The sequence below is a fragment of the Tamandua tetradactyla genome, chromosome 12, assembly GCF_023851605.1.
Source record: "Tamandua tetradactyla isolate mTamTet1 chromosome 12, mTamTet1.pri, whole genome shotgun sequence".
NCBI lineage: Eukaryota > Metazoa > Chordata > Mammalia > Pilosa > Myrmecophagidae > Tamandua > Tamandua tetradactyla.
This window is the reverse complement of record NC_135338.1, coordinates 7,078,953-7,093,336: the sequence shown is the minus strand read 5'-3', so window position 1 is coordinate 7,093,336 and position 14,384 is coordinate 7,078,953. Positions and strand designations below refer to the sequence as shown.

At 36.3% G+C, this 14,384-nt stretch overlaps 1 protein-coding gene across 17 annotated transcripts in view; it reads left to right on the top strand.

Moving 5' to 3' along the window:
• Positions 1-14,384, top strand: part of KIAA0586 (KIAA0586 ortholog) — a 168,245-nt gene that overhangs the window by 154 nt on the left and 153,707 nt on the right. For 3 of the 17 annotated variants that reach the window (XM_077122501.1, XM_077122500.1, XM_077122496.1), the window contains exons 1-5: positions 328-1,302; positions 2,251-2,321; positions 3,301-3,370; positions 3,961-4,030; positions 13,484-13,658. In XM_077122501.1, coding sequence (XP_076978616.1) covers positions 1,107-1,302; positions 2,251-2,321; positions 3,301-3,370; positions 3,961-4,030; positions 13,484-13,658 — 582 coding nt within the window. In that variant the 5' untranslated portion in view covers positions 328-1,106. Of the gene's footprint in view, positions 1-317; positions 1,303-1,656; positions 1,801-2,250; positions 2,322-3,300; positions 3,371-3,960; positions 4,031-11,945; positions 12,747-13,284; positions 13,357-13,483; positions 13,659-14,384 lie in introns of those variants that run through there. The other 14 variants (XM_077122506.1, XM_077122502.1, XM_077122497.1 and 11 more) reach the window with 13 other exon arrangements.

Here is a 14,384-nt window from a genome sequence, read left to right as displayed (position 1 = left end):
GTAATTTCTGTGATTTTTATGCTTACACAATAACCTCTGTTCCTGACTTCTTCTCCAATACCAAACCGAATCAGTCGTGATTCTTTTGAAGGATAATTTACTTAAGTCCACCTCTCTAACGGTATCCGGGAGCTACACTATAAACAGTCCCTAGTAAACCCTATTGTGTTACCAGTTAGCTCAGGAGCTCTGCAGCTCTTCGATGAGTCGCTTGCATTTTACCCAGTGCTTTTTTTATGGGATAATGTGTTGCCTTAAAAAAAAAAAAAAGGCAACAAACTACCAAATTCACACCTATCGGGGCGGGCCTTAGACGTCGGAACTTTGTTTCCACCCGGAGAGGAATGGCAGGGCACCGCATAGCGCTCGGCTTTTTGGTTGGATATTTCGGACAAGTTTCTTGGTGCCCATGCGTGTTCGGGCTCAAGGGCGGACTTAAAGCGGAGCGCGGACGGGTCCTCGGGCCGCTGAAGCTGGCTGGGAGCTTGGGCTCCGGCTGCGCGGTGGCCGGGCTGTCTGGAGGCGCCTAGAGGTGGATTCAGGTGCTGGAAGTTGCACCTGGAGGGGTGTTCCAGACGCTCTGGCTGAAGAAAGCTACTCCGCTTCTTCCGTGGATTTTGTTTTCCCGCGCTTCACTCTTTTTTTTTTTTGTCTGTTTTAATCCGCTTCTGAGCAGCTCTTACCCCCGCCTTCGCGTCCGCTTGGTTTCGCGCTGCCAGGTTTCGCGAGGAGGGCGTCCTGCGTCTCGGGGCGGGTGCGACCACCCCCGCGGCCGCGCTCGGCTCCTCGGGAGGTTGATTGGCAGGGTGAGTTAATTGGGTGGGCCTGACGGGTGCGTGCGACGTTCAGACCTTTAACCCTGGGTAAAGGACAAGCGTTTGAAGTCCACTTTTGTGGAGATCCCGCTTGTGTATCGTTTGGTTTAAAAGGGGGTGACTGCATGTTTTGACATTCCTTTTGAAAGGGGCGTTTCTCTCCCTCTCCCTTCCTGATCGCTCGCTCAGCCCCTGGTCCTCACAGCAGTGAAAATTTCGTTTTGAAGTCTGGTGGCCCCAGAAGAAAGTTGTAGCATTCAGAACTGTGGTACTAGCTTTGTTATCAACAACATGAAAGGCTCGGAATTTAGCCTGAAAAAGCAAAATAGGGTCACAAAGCCAGCGAGAAGGCTTGGTGAGGCATCTCCCAACCAGGGAGATGATCCGGCTTTGCTGAAGGACGGGCTGCCCCGCGCTCCTCCGGCGCGGTCTGCAGATCTGCGCGCTCCTGCTGGAACGGGGACTGGTTTGAATGGAGCATCGCGTGGTATGTGATTCTGTGCAGTTTTTCAACAGTTTTCACTTCGTTTTGGGGGTTTCAAAGTTTAGCATATTGTTAAATGTTTGCATTTCCAAACGTAATATACATGTCACACACCTATGTGTTTCTGCCGGTGTGCAAAAAACGACCCTTTTCTCTGGGAAAAGGACCAGACATGATCTACAAAATATTTCTTAATTAATTGAATGAAGGAAACGTTAACATCCCCTGTCGTACTCTTTCTTTGCGTGGTTTTTATGCACTGTCTTGCTCCTATCTGTTATGGATTTATTTTACTTGTACAGTGTGCTTAATTTTCACTAGGAGTGCTTTTTTTTTTTTTTAACCAAATACTCTACCTTCTGTTTGGATGCTGTTACCCAGTTTGCATGGTAGAAAAGCATGGCTTCTCATTTGAAAGTTTCCATGTTCTATGTCAATTAATTTGTCTGGAGCTCGGTGAAAATGAAGATATCAGATGTTTGCCTGCTTCACAGGGTAATTGTAAGGATCAAAATAATATCTGTGCAGAAATAATAAAATGCTTTGATAATGCTGCTTTTTGTGGAGGTAGGGTACAGCTGCAAAGCCCTAATATAGACCTGCAGGTAAATCAAGTTTTCCCATCAACGTTTTATTCCGTTTCTGGAATATGATTCTACCCATAGTTAGTCCAAATCAAAAGTGTACTACAGCTGTATTTTAAAATGTTTTATGTTTATTAACTCACTTGTCAGTACCAACTGTTATCATCTAAAATACCAACTATAAAAACCTTCGTTGAGATATACTTAAATAAATATCCTTAAATTTTTTGCATGCATGGCACTGTGGCTTCCCTTTTGGGTCATGCATTAATATGGGGTTTATAGTTCTTGTATCATACTTATGTAGTTTTTAAAGGCATGGCTCTAATAAAAAAAATCATTAAAATGGATTCCTTTGTTTTCTTAGGTTCATCAGACTTAACTTCTGCCAGAAATCATGACCAGCCTACATTAGAAAATCTCACTATGTCAGAAAGTGTAAGTAAAAGGATTCTTAATTATGTTCATGTTAATATTCAATACTGTCAAATAACGTGTTCTTAAATTGTGCTTGATTAGGAACAGGCCTGTAACCTCTAATCAATTTTCTGTCTCTATAAATTTGCCTATTCTAGATATCCCATAAAAGAGGAATCATACAATATTTGTCTTTTTTGACTGGCTTAGGGAAAAGGTATTCTTGACGAGAGACAACATTCTGTTAGGTAATAGAACAATAACAGCAAAATTGTGTAAAAAAAAAAGTGAGGTGTCGTACTGATTAAAATTGTGATTTTTTTTGTTTTCTTTTATTGGGTCTTTAAGAAATAATAACATGAAGTACTCATCTTTTTAACCTTTTTAATTTATAATTTATGAGGTTCAAAAATGATGCTAATCTTTATAATTTATAAGGTTGAAAAGTGATGATAATCTTGTGATCAAAACATTACATTTTCCGCATTATGCTTTGACCACTAATCATAATGTTGATCAATGTATTGCCAATTTAACAAGTCTAGATTACAGGTAAGACATGAGTTTCACAATATATTGAAAATTGAGGTTGGTTAACTAATAATTAAGTTACTTGAGACTGCTTACTTATCAATTTTGTTTAAAGCACATAATGAAAAGTGTAATGTTTTATTATTGTAAAAATACTAAAGGAGAGGCCATAAATAGATTATTCATCTCCTAAACCTCTAAACACAGGAACAATTTCCTTACAATACAGAACTCCCTCATAAGGTCCTTCTCTTATTCACTTAGGTAGTATAACAAACATTTAGTGCGATGTAAATTATGTTAACACCTCTTAAACCACTTAGATTCAAAGGGCATTAAGGAATCATTCTCAGTAGAAAGATACTTGCACTTTTTTTTGGTAGTAGTTACAGAGCTAGTAAATGGTACTTGCTAAGTAATAAATTACATTCTTATATAGCTTTTCATTTACTCCTTTTGTATCCTAAAGAATATTTCTAAAGATGTTGCAGCACAAGGGTTGCTTCTGGATAAAATGGAAGAGAGAAACAGACAAGAAGGTAAAAGGATAGAATTAATTTTTAGACATTAAACAGCCTTACAATGCTTTTTTACTGTATTTATTTTTAAAGTTAGTTTTTCTTTCCAAATTAAACTATTAGTAGAATCTCTAAAATTCAGGAAAATGTGATGGTAAAGCTAATTTTATTATTACAAACCTATTGCATAGGTTTGGTATTAAATGATTTATAATTTTGAATTAAACTTTTGAATGGCCTTTGGTCAGATAATCCATTAAAATTTTGCTTTCAAAACTTAACTACTGATAAATTATTTAAAGCAGTTAAAATAAAATAAAAGCAGTTGGTTTTATTTTATTCTAAACAGTTTTCTCCTTAGATTTTGAGCAAGTGTCTCCAGTTTGGCCCAGGTCTGTTCAATACAATTTTTCTTCTAGGGTTATGACTGCTACATTATTAAGCAGTCACTTAATATTCTTTGCCCTTTTTTTTTTTTTGTATTGGCAAAGCAATGTTAGAAATTGCTGAATTTCTAAACATTCTTTTAATTAAAAAAAGTTTCTCTTTGAATAGCTTGTTTTATAACTTTTCAGGAATCTGATATAGATCTTAATGTCTTGATTTTGCAGCAAATGACATATTTATTTCTCAGTACACCGTGGGACAGAAAGATGCTCTAAGAGCAGTTTTAAAGCAAAAGTAAGTTTCATTTGCAGAAATAGATGGACCTTTCTTGTTTTCCTATGTGGTTCTCTAAAATCAGCTTCATTTATACCTTAGATAAATGAAAAAATTTCTGTTCACTGTAGTGATAATAAGTACAAAGTATCTCACATGGTGCTGGGTACATACCAAGTACTCAGCAGTTACCAGCAGTTATTATGGAAGATGTACTGCTATAAGGACTTCATACATATTCCATTACCATCTGTTTTACAGAATCTCCATTGTATGGATGAGGAAGCTGAGGCACAGAGAGACTGATTCCCCCAAAATCATTTGGGAAATAGTCACTGGGCTAATTCTAATCCAGGCAGTCTGCCTCTAGAGGCTACTCTCTTAGCTACCGTACTGCCTAATAGTAATTAAGTAATTCCTAATGTATAATACTTTTTGCAGTCAAAGGACATTTAGACTTTCCTTGTCAAGATCTGAGAAGGGGCAAGCTTAGTCTGGACAGTGAAAGGAGACTCCATCTAAAGGCATCTCCCAACTTTATGTTAAGTACCAATGAAATACAAAAGCAACTCTGACAACAGTACCATGATGAACATGAGAGAAGAATGATGAAGTAGAAGGAGGGAAATTTCATTGTGTTTATTATCAGTGAGGATGGATTGATGGATTTTCTTAGGCTGAATGTGCTCAACTTCTGAATTGGAGCAGCATGAAAAGTCCCTTTGATGATAGGATATATTTTTATTCACTTTGAACTCTTATTTTGTTCAAGAAGGAAATTTTGTATTCTGTAACTGAAAATCAATATTTTTTATAATATGATTAAAATAATATACAACTATTAAAATACAAAGTTTATTCTTTTTCTACCTACAATTATCTATGAAATACATATCATATTCTAGCAAACACTAACAAAAATAAATACTGTTCCTAAACCCGAAAGATGTGATCTTCTGAGGTAGCCAGAGTTTCAAAACTGGTTCCTTGGCCACATTAGGATTTTTCTTTTTAACATTGTTCAGCCTGTAATTCTCAATATGTGAAATGGGCAGTTAGGAGAAGTATTTGGATGGTAAATTGTATTCAGGGGTTTGTAAATAATTTAAGAGAAAAAGCAAAAGTAAAAGTAAGGGCATGAAGAGTGGTATAGTCTCTTATATTCTACACTTAAATTTAAAAAAATTGCAGACTACATCTGACTTAGTTGGAAATTTGAAAGCAGTTGCCACTTCCATCCAGCTCTCCTCTAGTAGGTGAAGTGGCCGCTTGTCACCACCTTTAAGTTAGAACTCTCCAAATCTGAAAGGGAGAAGTTGTTAACAGACCAGTGGACAGCAAAAGATAACTGTGGACATGACCTGTCCTATCTGTTGTAGTAAATCTCTCTTCATTTAAGGATGAGTAAACAGAATTAAAAAAAAAAAAAAAGAAACTCTCAGGCACCTGTGAGAAGGTACTTACAATGTCGGATTAACAATGGAATCAGAATTATAAAAGTAACTCACATTTTGGGTTAAAAGTCATACCAGTTATGTTTCAAGATGTACCTTGAAGTACAACAGGTTAGAAATAAAGATATGATGAAGATATTTTGAAGAAAGCAAATAAAAAGAAATAGTGGCAATGTTAATATCAAATGAAGTAGAGCAAAGCATATGTGTTAAATGGACCAAATAGAACCGTTTTTGTTTATTTTTGGCCGGATGCTCATTTATTTTTTAGTTGTTAAATGTTTTAATACAAATAATAAATGTGTATGGTTTTAAAAAATCAAATAGTGGGAAAAACTTGCAAATGAAAACCACCATCTTCTCTACTGTTTCCTAACCATTAGGATTGTTCACCAAAGAGACTATAACAAGCGATTTAGAGGGTATAATAAAAAAATGGACTCTTTTTAACTATTTCAGCTCTTTTCTTCTGAGAAGTACTTTCATAAATCAAAATGCTTATATCACTAGTTTTGAGTTATTAAATTTAGATTAAATCTACCCTACTATAAGAGTTAGCTCTCTTACACTGCTTTCTCTCTGTTCTCCCATTATAGTTATACCTGTAGTTTAATTAAACTAGTCATTGCCTATGTGGATGCCATTACTGTAGAACTAAGTACTGTATTATGAATTTCAGAGGAATTAAAGAATTAGGAAAAAATTCATATAAATATAATAGAAGAAAGTCATAAGTGAGGCAAGACTGTCTTAACACCTTGACAGTCTGTATCAAGAACCCTAAAATTGTCAACATCTATTAACCTAGTAATTTTGCCGTAAAAAGGAAATAATAGAAATCTAGTCAATAATTTATACATAGTGATACTCATCAAAGAATTGTTTAGATGTGGAAAAACCAGAAAAAATTTAAATTTCTACCATAGGAGATGGTGAAATCCATAATGACACATCAATATGATAGATCAGGGTGCCAGGGTAAGTCAGTGGTAGAATTCTTTTTTTTTTTTTTCTTTATTAATTAAAAAAATTAACAACAAACAAACAAAAATATTAACATATCATTCCATTCAACATATATAATCAGTAATTCTCAATATCATCACATAGTTGCTATTTCATCATTTCTTAGAACAGTTGCATCGATTTAGAAAAAGAAATAAAAAGACAACAGAAAAAGAAATAAAACGATAACAGAAAAAAAAAAGATTATACGTACCATACCCCTTACCCCACGCTTTCATTTATCACTAGCATTTCAAACTAAATTTATTTTAACATTTGTTCCCCCTATTACTTATTTTTATTCCATATGTTCTACTCGTCTGTTGATATGGTAGATAAAAGGAGCATCAGACACAAGGTTCTCACAATCACAGAGTCACATTGTGAAAGCTATATCATTGTTCAGTCATCATCAAGAAACGTGGGCTAAGGAACCCCAGCCCCTCCATTACGTCTTGAATAACCAGGTGATATCTACTTAATGTGTAAGAATAACCTCCAGGATAACCTCTCGACTCTGTTTGGAATCTCTCAGCCATTGACGCTTAATCTCATTTCACTCTTCCCCCTTTTGGTCGAGAAGGTTCTCTCAATCCCTTCATGTTAATTCTCAGCTCATTCTAGGGTTTTTCTCAATCCCTTGATGCTGAGTCTCAGCGCATTCCAGGATCTCTGTCCCACGTTGCCAGGAAGGTCCACACCCCTGAGAGTCATGTCCCACGCAGAGAGGGGGAGGTGGTGAGACTGCTCGTCATGTTGGCTCGAGAGAGAGGCCATATCTGAGCAACAAAAGAGGCTCTCTTGGGGGTGACTCTTAGACCTAGATTTTAAGTAGACTTGACCTATCCTTTGTGGGGTTAAGTTTCGTATGAACAAACCCCAAGACTGGGGCTGAGCCTATAGCTTTGGTTGTCCACACTGCTTGTGAGAATATCAAGAATTCAACTTGGGGAAGTTGAATTTCTCCCTGTTCTCACCATTCCCCGAAGGGGGCTTTGCAGATACTTTTCCACTCACAGATCGAATCACTCTGGGATTCATCAGGGCATCACTCTGGACAAACCAACAAAATCTCATGTCCTACCTGAGATTCCAAGTACTTATGGTGTTCAGTCAAACTATCTGCATAAGTTATATTAGGAAATGCACTAGTCAAAATATCAATTTTGTAACATTTTTTGCTTTAATCTCACACATAAGGTGACATTTAAAAATATTAATTACCATCTATTTTTAGCACCCTGCAATAATGACATTCCTTTGTTCTTCCTCATGCAAAAACATTTTTAAAATTTGTACATTGTACATTTCACTATTATTATACACTCTAGGCATTCCTAGATTATACCATCTCAATCTTTAACATCTATCTTTTTTCTGATTTCATTTATGTCCCCAGCCCTCCTCCCTCTATCATTCTCACATGCAGCTTCAGTCAGTGTTTTAACATACTTATACTACAGCTAGGTAGTATTGTGCTGTCCATTTCTGAGTTTTTGTATCCAGTCCTGCTGCACAGTCTGTATCTCTTCAGCTCCAGTTACCCAATATCTTACCCTGCTTCTATCTCCTGATGGTCTCTGTTATCAACGAAATATTCCAAGTTCAGTGGTAGAATTCTTGTCTGCCATGTGGGAGAGCCAGGTTCAATTCCTGGCCCATGCACTGCCCCCCCACCCCCCCAAATTCAGCAAATGGTGCTGCAATAACTGGATAATCACATGGAAAAAATAATGAAATGTGATCCCCACCATACAGCATACAAAAAAAAAAAGTGTTTCTAAAAGTGTGGTCCCGTGACCACCAGAATTACCTGGAAACTTATTGACTGTGTGGATTCTTGGACTCTATTTCAGAACTATTGAACCAGAGACCTTTGAGTTGATACTCAACAATTTTATCTTAACAGATCTTTTAGGTGACTCTCATGTAAAAATTTGAGAACAACTGTGTTGGATTATGATATACCATTAAAAATGTTTACCAAGAGTAGTTCGGTGGTAGAATTCTCGCCTGCCATGTGGGAAACCTGGGCTCAATTCCAGGTCCATGCACTTTCCCCCAAATTAACAAACAAACAAACAAACAAACGAAAAGTCAACAAATGGTGCTGCAATAATGGGATACTCACCTGGAAAAATAATGAAATGTGACCCCCACCATACGGCATACAAAAAAAAAGTTTACCAAGAGTTTAATGGCATGAGAAATGCTTGTATTCAACTACATAAATTATTTAGAAAATTGGGTGGGCCACGGTGGCTCAGCAGGTAAGAATGCTTGCCTGCCAAGCCTGAGGACCCAGGTTCAATTCCTGGTGCCTGCCCATGTAAAAAAAAAAATAATAAATAAATAAATAAAAAATTATTTAGAAAATTTAGTGACTATTATACCTGGCAAATATTCTTGGTAATAAAATAGACATGGCTCTAGCTCTCATATTGCTTAACTCTAGCAAGGATGGCAGATAATGAAACTGCACATAGCAACTAAGGAAATATAACGTCAATGGGTACATATGACCCCCTAAGTTAGCTTTCTTTTTTTTCTTTAGGTGTGTGTGCAGATAGGAAAGCTTCCTGGAGGAAGTGATGTTCAAGTTGTGACCTGAAGGATGATTTTAGTTGTCAGTCATGGAAGAAGATGGGGGTGGGGGTGGGGGTGGGGTGGTGGGGGTGGTGATGGGATGGTGTGGGGGAAGGGTATTGAAGCAGAGAAAAAAGCATATGCAAAATGCTTAAAGGAGAGGAAGAAAAGGTAAGGATGAGAGGGTATTTAGAACAAAGGGAGAATGTCCTTACATGTGGCTGGAGAGGTAAGCAAAGGGTTTAGGTTATGAACTCCTGTAAAAGAATTTGGGTTTTAACCTGAGAGAAGTGTCATCATTTAAAAGTGTTAAATAGGAGAATGATACATAATTTTTAAAAGGCTCAATCAGGTAGGAGCATGAAAAAAAGGATTTGAAGAGAACTGGACTGTAGTCCAGGAAACCAATTGACTATGGATTTTTCAGTGATCTCTGACAAAGGCATTAGATTTGTTCTGAGTATGTGGGATAGTGGCAGGATGGGGGTGGGAATTATGCTGGGTTGGACAGTAGTAGACAGATTTGAAAGATGATTTGGAGGTAGAATTGACTGGAATTAATGATTAATTAAATGTGAGAGTAAGAAAGGAGTTAAGGTCAAATCCCAGACTTTTAGTTTATACAACTTCATGCTTAGGGGCATCAGTCATTGTGAAAGGGAATTCTTGGGAGAGAAACTTTGCGGGAATGAAATTTCAATTTGGGCATGGGTAGGGTTTGAGGTGCCCATTAAAACATACAAGTAAAATTGTTCAGTGGGAGATTGAATATAAAGATCAAACTCACAAATGAGATCTAAGCTAGAAAGAATGATGTAGAAGTATGTAGAATGGTAGTATATATCTAGTGTATATAGTGAAAATATGTAGTGTATATAGATGGTGTAAACTCTGGAAATGGTTGAGGACACTTAGGGTGAAAAGAAAGATGACAAAGGGGCAGGATACTGAGAAAACCAAGCTTTTGAGGGATATGTAGAGAAAGCAAGCAAGCTTCTAAATGAGACACAAAGTTTAGTCAGAGATGTAAGGGAATTTGGTGTTAACAAAGCCAAGGGAAATGAGTATTCCACATTCTATTCAAAGGTCAGGAAAGACTAGGCTGAAATGTCTGATGAATTGAGTAACAAGAATTATTAGTGACCTTGATTGAGAGCAGTTTCAGTATAGTATAAGGATAAGTGGCAGGCAGATGCAGTGGATTTAAGAATAAAAAAAGTCCTAAAGAAAGGAAATAACAGATGGCTTCTTAATGGGAGAGGTTATGTATTTTTTCACTTCTTTATACTTATGAACTCTCTACATTTTCTACATTATTTATTAATTTAAATTATTGGAAAAAATAAAAATTTAAAGCTTGTAAAGAAGTTGGTATGTAGCCTCTTTTATTGGTCATTTAGCCTATCTACATAAAACATTAAATAATAAGTTAGTTTCAGACTTCGATCAGAAATACTAAAAATAGGAAATGTCTGAATTGCATTTTCTTAGTGCATCACTCAATTAGTTAAATATATATTGAAAACCTACCATGTGCCTGGTCCTTTTGTTAGTTGCTATTTGGTATGAAGAAAAAGCATTTTCCCCTGTTTGGTTTGAAGTTTAGTTGGGGAAGAGAATATGTACATGGAATGAGTGACTAGGACTGCAATATGATAGGAAAAAGCACTGCATAAACATTTTTTTCTACCTAGACACTTAAACCATGGGATTGCTGATTATAAAGCTTCTATTTTGTGACATTGGCAGTAAATGCAAAAGAAGTTACTGAAGGTATAAATCAAAAGAAATGCTGTAAGGACAGGCTTATTGAGAAAATTGATGTTTGAGTTGTTGTTTTTTTTTTTTTTTCCTAATAGGAAATCAGTTGACTATATTTTAACTCGATTTGTCCTCAAAATCTAATGCCTAGTCCTGGTAAACTGCATTGATGCAAAGGCAAAGGCTGAAAGTCCAATGAGAACTCTTTCAGTCTAAAGTTACAATTAGTATAGTGTTTTTAAACCACAGATCTATAATATATATTTGGAGTCTGTCATGTTTTTCTGCATGAATTATTAAATTTTAACTTCTTTCATATTAATTTTTTAAAATATTGTTTTTGAGATATGTTCATCTACCATATAGTCCGTCCAGAGTATATCAGTGACTCACAGTATTCATCATCGTGATCATTTTTAGAACATTTGCATTACTCCAGTAAAAGAAATAAAAAGAAAAAAGAAATAGCTCATACATCCCATTATCCTTACTCCTCCCTCTCATTGACCGCTAGTATTTCAGTCTACCCAATTTTTCTTTACCCTTTATGCCCTTTTATTATTTATTTATTTTTGCTTATTTTTTAACTTATCTGTCCATACCCTGGATGAAAGAGCATCAGACACTAGGTTTTCATAATTGCATGGTCATATTGTAGAAGCTTTATAGTTATACAGTCGACTTCCAGAATCAAGGCTACAGGAACCCAGCTCCATCGTTTGTTACTTCCCTCTAGCAACTCCAATACACCATAAACTGAAAATGGATATCATTTATATAATGCATAAGAATAACCTCCAGATAACCTCTCAACTCTGTTTGAGAGTTATATCTCTGCTTCTGAAATTTTATTTTGTCTCATTTCTCTCTTGTCTTTTGGTCAAGAAGGCTTTCTCAATCCCATAATGCTGGATCCTGGCTCATTCTTGAGAGTCATGTCCCACATTGCCAGGGAAATTTATAACTCTGGGAGTGATGGCCCATGTAGTGAGCGGGGAGGGCAGTGAGTTCACCTGTTGAGTTGGCTTAGAGAGGCCCCATCTGAACAACATAAAAGATTCTCTGGGATTCACTCTTAGACATAATCATAGGTAGGTTTAACTTATCCTTTGCAGGATTAAGTTTCATAGGGGCAAACCGTAAGATTGAAAGCTCAGCCTACTGAGTTGGTTGTCCCCGCTACTTACGAGAATATCAGGACTTCCCCAGATTGCAAAGTTTAATTGAGTTGGTTCTTAAAGAAAGTGAAGGATATAGTAAGGGGTAGAAAAAACTTTGCAAGAACAGAGTGAGAAAAATTGAATTCAGCCATGAGTGTGTATGACAGTTGTAGTAAGTAAAGAGAACAGTTTGACTCCCGAGAGAGGTCGTTTTGTGAAGTAATAGTTGTGTGAAAAAAGAAAGGATGGAGCCAGTATGAAAAGCCAGGCAAAAGAATTTAGACTAATTCATTTGTCTAAAAGGAGCAATTTTAAACTTTTGAATGGTGAAGTGTATGTGGGATGGTTTTAGCCAGTCTTCTAATCAGTAAAACTAGAAGAATGAAATAGTTGGCAAGAAGTGATCAAGTCTTGTACTAGCAAGAAGTAAGATGGGGAAATGTTAATTGGAGACAGAAAGCTGAAGTGTAGTAGAAAGATCTCTGGAAATCAGGCCCTAGTTCTATAACTGTGATCAAGTAAATCCTATTACATCTGTGGACCTCACTTTCTTCATCTGTATAATTTGGGAATTAGAATAGATGACTTGTAAGGTTCCTCTGATTTCTATAATTCCATGACAATATTCTTGCAATTGTGATGAAATAATTGACAAAACTTGGTGACTCAGTTGGATGTAAGAAGGTAAGCAGATGAGAAGTCAAGGATGACTGCAAAGTCTTGAGACAAAAAATGTTGCTGTTGATAGAAATATGGAAATATCAAAGAGGAGTATGTTTAAGAGCTCTATGCTTTCTTTACAATTTAAGGTGGGAAGGGACTCCAACAGCTGGAGAAGAAGCACCTTCCTGCCAATTTAGGCTTACCTAGAGACTCTTCAGTTTTGCCAATGATTCTTTTGTTATTTTTTTTAAGCCAAAAATAGAGCTCATTTGGCCAGCCTTTTTCTTTAGTATTTGGTTAAATGCCTTATGCAAATAAATGTGTATGTATTTGTCAGATTCTTTTTAAATCTAGATTGCTTTGTGCCCATTTTAACAAACTAGGTAGCTTTATTAATTAAATCTAAATGAATTAAAATTCAGAAAATTCTGTTCAGCAGTTTTAGCAACCCCTCTTGGTTGTTTTCCTTTGGAGGTAAACTTGGTTCTTGGATTCATAGAGCTTTTTTCTATATGTTTTAAATTTATACTTCTTGATTATGTGTCTTTGTAATTATGTTCATGTCTTTTTCATATATCTAAGTCTTATTTTCTGAAATAATATCCCTGCCTTCAAGGATTTATCTTTTATTTCTTTAGTGTTTCAGATACTATAACCTGAGACTTAAAGCAATTCATTAACCAAATGTCCCCGATATGATTATGATAGGAAAAAACAGGTAATTTAGTTTTTAAAAAAATCTAGAAAATCCAGCTTTAGCAGAATATCACTGGTAGGTGTTTCTTGAAATCATTTGATGTAGCTTCCTAAATATATTTTTATTCCCCCGCTTTTGTTTTTAACAGAGCTCAAAGCATGCCTGTTTTTAAGGAAGTAAAGTTACAGCTTTTAGAAGATGCAGCTGCAGAAAAGGATGCCAACATTCAAGAGATTAGAACTTCACCCAGTGGAATTGATTCAGCTACAACTGTGGCTGCAGCAACTGCTGCTGCCATTGCAACAGCAGCTCCACTGATAAAAGTATATTTTTCACTCCAGATATACATAACTTCTTTGTAAAATGTGAAATTATTTATTAAGAACAGATTCTACCAGTGGTTGTATCCAGCTGTAGACTAGGAACATTCTAGTTGCTCTCAATTTGAAAGGATGTTCCTACTTGTAATTGTGTATTTATTTCTCAGGAGTTGTGAGACTCACTCTCTCATTATTGTGACAATGAGAGTTAACGCGGGACTTCCTCATCTTTGGTGCTGAAAGTCTGCATCCTGGGAACCTCCTCAGTTCCAGGCAACCTGGGATGATGGGTTCTAATTTTAGAGCTATTAATTTTAGAGTCAGTCCCCTTAATTTGTGAAAGTGGAAACAAAAAAATAGGTCAGATTAAGCACAAGGTCCTTGAGCTAATAGGAGGGAGTGCCAAGACTAGATTCAAAGCTGCTGATATACTCAGCCTTAGGTTAATGAAGTATCATAATCTACATTCTTTTATTATTCCTTTCTTTTTTTATTTTTTGCATGGGCAGGCACCGGGAATCAAACCCGGGTCTCTGGCATGGCAGGCAAGAATATTTCTTTCTTTTTAATATCCTTTAAGTATTTTATATGTGGCAAATTTGGTATATTTATTTATTTTCATGGGAAGAAGCACCTACTTAAGGATAGCTATCTCCTTTTATTTCTATGACTCTAAAAATACAGACATTAGATCATCAGATATTCAGAGAGTAAAAGCTCTAGTTTGAC